The 6,000-nt window shown below is 46.8% G+C and overlaps 1 protein-coding gene across 1 annotated transcript; it reads left to right on the top strand.

The window, feature by feature from the left end:
* Positions 1 to 583: 583 nt before the first annotated feature.
* RBMX2 (RNA binding motif protein X-linked 2) lies at positions 584 to 5,544 on the top strand. Its single transcript, XM_084813905.1, has 6 exons — positions 584 to 625; positions 1,378 to 1,493; positions 1,606 to 1,657; positions 3,494 to 3,623; positions 4,057 to 4,237; positions 4,771 to 5,544. Exons 1-6 carry the CDS (start codon positions 591 to 593, stop codon positions 5,193 to 5,195), a joined length of 939 nt encoding a protein of 312 aa, XP_084670031.1. The 5' UTR covers positions 584 to 590; the 3' UTR covers positions 5,196 to 5,544.
* Positions 5,545 to 6,000: the final 456 nt, after the last annotated feature.

The following is a 6,000-nucleotide window of genomic DNA, read 5'->3' as shown; positions in this document are numbered from 1 at the left end:
ATGAACAGACGTATTACATTTATTAAATGGAGTTATGGAATGCATTGTCAGTGCACAGGGAGAGTAAAAATAGAGCCACACCCCATCCCAGTTCTCATTAGCACTTCCGATCTCAAATGGAACTGCTTCCCCCCCGCCCCCCTCATTCTTACTTCCAGGGCAAAGTATAGGGGACTTTCAACATCTGGATGGGAAAGTCAGGCATAGGCAACCCGGTGCTCTCCAGATGTTTTCGACTACAACTCCCATAAACCTCAGCCAGCATGGCTGATAGTCAGGGATGATGGAAGTTGTAGCCCAAAACATCTGGAGGGTACTACCAGGTTGCCTACGCCCGGTTTAGAGCGACGCCACTCTCCACCTGCAAAGGATCAGGTTGGCCTTGAATTCTGAATGGAAATTTAGTTTATGCGTCGCTCTCCGTTTCTACCTCTATGTTTCGAATACTGAAAGCGCTGCGGGCGGGGGAACCGTAAGGAGAGAAACGAGAGAATAAGGAATCGGGATTGGTTACCTGCGCTGGAGGCGCGGCCTATGCGGGAGAGGGGAGGCGGGATCACGCTTGCGCAGCTTGCCAAGACGTGGGACGCATGCGCGTATCCAGGGGCGAAGGTGCCAAGATGAAGTAGGTTGGAGAGTAGGCAATGGGGCTGAATCGGGGGCGGGGGAGAGAATAGGTCGTTAGGGAAGAGTGGAGGCAGGGCTTCTCTTGAATCAGCGCTCATTCCCGGAGCCTATATTTGTGAACCAGGCTTTGGCCTGGAGTATGTGAAGTACAGGCACGGAAGAGTGCTTCTGGGCATACGCAGACGGCTTTGTCATCTCTCGCACCCCTTTGGGGTAGGGTTCTGGGTTTGGGGATATAACCTCTATGTAGTCTTGAGCCACATAGCATGGTGTAGTGGTTGGATCAGCCTTCCCCAACCTGGCGCCTTTCAGATGCGTGGGTCTACAATTCCCATCATTCCCAGCTAGCATGGCCATTGGCTGTGGTGGCTGGGAATGATGGGAAATGCAGTCCAGCACTTTTAGAGGGCACCAGTTTGGGGAGGCCTAGTAGTGTCAGACTAGGATTGCAGGAGCTTGTATTCAAGTCCCCACTTGGTGAGGAAGCTCACTGGGTTACCTTGGCCCAGTCGCTCTCTCTCAGCTTAACCTTCTTCACAGGGTGGTGGTTGTGAGGAAATTTGGGGAGGAGAGCTATATATATCACACTGAGCCCTTTGGAGGCAGGGTGGGATAAAAATATGTAATTAAATATCAAGACACACAAGCACACCTCTCTTTGGGAATTAGTTAACTAGCAACACAGTGAAAATGCAGTGTGAAGCCTGCCTATGACTCTAGATTTTTGTTTCTCTCCATCTTCTTCTCTAGCCCGCTAACCAAAGTGAAGTTGATCAATGAACTGAATGAACGTGAGGCACAGCTGGGTGTGCAAGATAAGGTCTCCTGGCATGCAGAGTACAGTGACAGCGCCTGGGTATTTGTGGGTGTGTGTCAAGCATAAAGGCAACCTTGGGTGCCCAGCCCCTGGAATATAGTAGTTGTGACTACTCATCTTTGCTAAAAACATATTTATTAACCCTATGTCTTTTATCCTAGGGGGTCTGCCATATGAGCTGACAGAAGGTGACATTATCTGTGTCTTTTCACAGTAAGTGAAAAATTAAGTTATAATATCAGAAGCTGAGAACATGTTCTAATGACTGAAGATTTTTAAAATGTTGCTTTTCAATTGAAACTTATTCCCAAAGCAGATAACAAAGATTATTAAAAGGTGGCTTCCAAAATTACTTAAAAACATTGACAATGCAATCCTATGCATGTCTACTCAGAAGTAAGTCCCATTGAGCTCAATGGGAGTTACTCCTAGGTAAGTGAGTACAGGATTGCATCCTTGAGCCATTCCAGCTCTGTTGCTGGCTTCCTCCTGGCCACTGTGCTACCAGGAAATATTTGTCTTTATTTAGATTTTAAACTCTAAATTAGAAGTCCTTAACTAAATAATATATATATTAAAAAGATGGCCAATACACTATCTGAATTTAAGCCATTAAAAATTATCCCTTGGTCATCCCAGACTACTGCATGTTTTATGGTAGAAAGGTCCTCCAGTTCTTCTGTCCTTCTTAGTGGACCTCTGAGAGAAGTGAATTCCAAAGCACAGAGTAGTTACCAAGAATATCCCATCTGTCCTTGCTGTTCCAACCCATTGCCTACAGATCATCACTTGATCACTTTTGGCTGACAATAAGTATCTGGGCCAGAATTCTTTCCCAGTATGTGGTGAAGGCCCTTAGCTTTATTCATGTATTTATTTACAACATTTTCATATGTCGCTTTTCAACAAGTTCTCAAAGCAGTTTACATACTCAAACTGGAGAATGGTTAAAAAATACCTTGGAAGTTCTCACTACAGTTTCATCAGTAATCTTCCTTGAACAGGATTTCCTTGATTCTTTAAGACCTGGGGTGGACAGCCTACTTGTGGTCTTCTCACAGGCAGCGTGGTCGACCACTGTGAAAACAGAATGTCGGACTACACAGGCCTTTAGTCTGATTCAGCAGAGCTCTTTTTATGGTCTTACCTGCTGCCCCTCAACCTTATTTTGTGCGGCCTCCAGCATCAGCCAGCTCTCTGGATACTTCGGACCCATTCTTGCTGTCTGGACCATCCCTCTGGGAATTGCTTCTGGGGTGTGTGTGTGTGTGTGTGAGAGAGGGGGGGGGATGGATGGATGGATGGGGTAGCACAGCGAGGAAAAAGCACTATGCAATCCTGTAATCTCTATGTACCATTGGCTGAAGCTTCTGATTGGCCCACACAAAAGTCAAAGGCCCTACAAAAAAACCCTGTTCTCCACCCATTTTAGTCCTTGTTGGACAGTTGGTCTTGGGTCTCTGAACTCTAATGGTGGACTTATGTACAACATTTCTGCTCCCAGGCCTCATATTGCTGTTGCTGCCCACGATGGCCACGGGGGAAAGAGCTCTCTCTGGAAGTGTGTTGCTGAGAACCAGCCTTGGGTACACAGGTTGTTAGTGTCTCTACAGTGGGCAGGGGCTTTGAAGGAGGATCAGACATAATTGGAGGGGACAGATCTTAGCCAGGATAGCTAATGGAAGCTCCATGTACCAAAGCAGTATACACTGAATACCAGATGGTGGAGACAAATGGCAGGAGAAGGCTATCACCTTCTTACCTTTGCTTGTGAGTACTCAAGGGCATCTAGTTGGCTGCTGTTCAAAACAGAATGCTGAACTAGATAGATCTTGGTGTGGTCCAGCAAGGCAATTGTTATGTCCACAGTCCCAATTTATGGAGTAGGATTATGCTCATCTCACCTACCTGCCTTGAGGAATTGTCCAGTTTGAAGCCCTACATTAACTTTTGCATTTTCCCAATACTTCCTCTTCTTGAGCTGTTTCCTTGATTTTTATTTTAGTGAGAGAGCTACGTTCTTGTGACCTCTGCTGTCTTTCACTTCAGGTATGGGGAAATTGTGAACATAAACCTGGTACGCGATAAGAAGACAGGAAAATCCAAAGGTTTCTGCTTCATTTGCTATGAAGATCAGCGAAGCACCATTCTCGCAGTTGATAATTTTAATGGGATAAAGGTTGGTTTGGCAATTGGAGGCACTCGAGTATCTGGGAACACTTTCCGCTCTGGCTGGCTACTAGGGTTGGGCTTTGATGAGACCCCATTCTGAAGTTGCATTGAGGCACACCAAGGACTCCTAAAGAGGGGTTGCAGAAGTGGGTGGTGAGTCTGCAGCAGGGCTCCTAAGGGCTGTGGCCAAAAGGAACAGCAGTTTTAAAGGCATGTTTCTCATCTTGTCGCCACGGAAATCAAGCCTTTTCAATAGCGCTCAAAGGACTAATCCAAGCGTTCTTGCAGGCTTCTTAATTTACAGGGTGGACTCCCTTATTTTGTTGCAAGGTTCTATTTTGGCGCTTCCCTCCCACCTCACTCCAAAGAAAAGGGAGAGAAGAATGTTGGTGGCTTACAAGCATGGTTGTTTTGTAACAGTAAGGATTTTGTGTTCACAGATAAAAGGAAGGACAATTCGTGTGGACCACGTGGCTAACTATCGCCCACCAAAAGACTCCGAGGACATCGATGATGTTACAAAAGCCCTCCGGGAAAAGGGATGTGGTATTAAAACGCCTCCCCCAAGTTCTTCTGAGTCCTCTGAAGACATTGAGGTGGAAGTGAAGAAGCACAAAAAAGGTGATAGTGTTCTCTCTCTCTCTGTTAAGTTTTAAGTCCATTTGAAGCTCCCAAGTCTATGAATATTGGATACGAGCCAGTTTCTGTTTCCTAGACAGGAATATGGGGCAAGACAGTGGCAAGTCATGCTGGAAAGTCCAAAGCCCTGTCACTTTTCTGCCTTTCTTGATTTCTGAGTGTTTCACCTGATTAGCGTGGGCTGTAGAATAGCTGTGATGGGATGCATGCTTTACTGATTCTAATCTTAATATGTATTAGAGGAGGCAAATTAAATACCTTTGCAAAGATTAAGGGCAATAGATTGCTTGATGTATAAGGCAGAATAAGCAGTAGGGCTGAGATCATGAATAAAAGAAATGTTCACTGGAGTAGGGCAATTCGGGGTCTAGACATTCTAGGAAGAAGAGTTTCCTGGGATCTAGAAGATCTGGGAATATGTTACGTAGGCACAGAAGAGCAGAGACAATGAAAGGCTTTGGGAAGGATAATTGCAGCAACCTTTTTGACATCGATGTATTGTTCTTTCTCTAAAGAGAAAGACAAGAAGAAGAAGAAGAAGAAGAAAGAAAAGCGAGAGCATCGGAAACATGTGCAAGAGGAACTGCTTGCTGAAGTGCCACCTTCTAAAACCAGGATCAAAGTGGAGAAGGAAGACCTGGGCTACGAACGGTATGCTAGCACGAGCCAGCCGATCTGGAGCAACACATCTGGACACAAACATGCAAGCCGGGTCCAGCAAGAACAGGAGCCCAAGTACGAGCGGGTGAGAGAGAGGTCTCGAGAAAGAGGCACTGATAGGGACAGGCAAGAGCCAAGGATATCCCATAGTGAGGAGAAGCACAAGAAGGCAGATGCTCCCAAAGACAGAATCCAAGCAGCTGAAGGTAGAAGATCCCAAGAGCAGTGGGAGAGCAGAGACAAGGCTTCCAGGGAGAAGAAGTCCTCGAGCCGCTACTAACTTGCCTGCGCTGTTCCACCCTTGCAAGCGGGAAAGAGGGCTGTGGCGGCCTTAACTGCTAGAGCACCAGCTTGGGATTTGGGGGGAGACTGACAGCCCAGCTGACTAGTCTAAATCCCTTTTTGCTGGGTGCAGGGGGTTGATCTTTTCTGCTGAGCTGTGCTTCCTCATTTCAGAAAAGAGGCATAAGGAACAGAGCTGGGTTCTCTATTTCCTTCTGGAGGTGGGGCATGTGCAGTTGGCAAACCATCTTCATCCCCTGAATTTCAGACAGAAAGCCATGGCTTGGGATTTTATTTAGATTTTTTTTCAAATCTAGGATTAATAAATCCACATTGAACAGTTGTGATTGCTTGCACTAGTCTATTCCCAAAGACCCTGTCGCATTCATGTATTGCATATATTCTTGTTCAGCCAGGCAGTGTAAACACTAGAGCAGGGGTGGGCAGCCTTTTTGGAATTGGGGTCGCATTCCCCTGGGTGGGGAACCTCAGGCCCTGGGGCCAGTTCCAACCAACTGGGGTCCCAATCCAACCCCCCCCCCAGGGTTCCCCAGATGGTCCCACCCTCTTTCCCCCAATCACCAGTCATTTGGTGGTGGTTTCCTGGCTTTTGTGCAGGTTTTCCCCCATTCTAAAAGCTTGAAGTGCCTCTCGTCTGATCTTGGAAGCTAATCAGGGTCAGCCCTGGTATTTGGATGGGTGACTGCCTGGGAATCAGGCTTCCTGCATTGAGCAGGGGGTTGGACTTGATGGTCTTGTAGGCCCCTTCCAACCCTAGGATTCTATGATTCTCCTAAGGCTTA

The sequence above is a fragment of the Heloderma suspectum genome, chromosome 9 (assembly GCF_057233095.1).
Source record: "Heloderma suspectum isolate Gila_16-S chromosome 9, 16-S_ref, whole genome shotgun sequence".
NCBI lineage: Eukaryota > Metazoa > Chordata > Lepidosauria > Squamata > Helodermatidae > Heloderma > Heloderma suspectum.
This window is presented reverse-complemented; position numbering and strand designations above follow the sequence as displayed.

Coding starts and splice junctions, on each gene's coding strand:
- RBMX2 (XM_084813905.1), top strand. CDS start 591: ATGCGCGTATCCAGGGGCGAAGGTGCCAAGATGAA. Junction 626..1,377: donor GGCGAAGGTGCCAAGATGAA/GTAGGTTGGAGA, acceptor CTTCTTCTCTAG/CCCGCTAACCAAAGTGAAGT. Junction 1,658..3,493: donor ATTATCTGTGTCTTTTCACA/GTAAGTGAAAAA, acceptor CTTTCACTTCAG/GTATGGGGAAATTGTGAACA.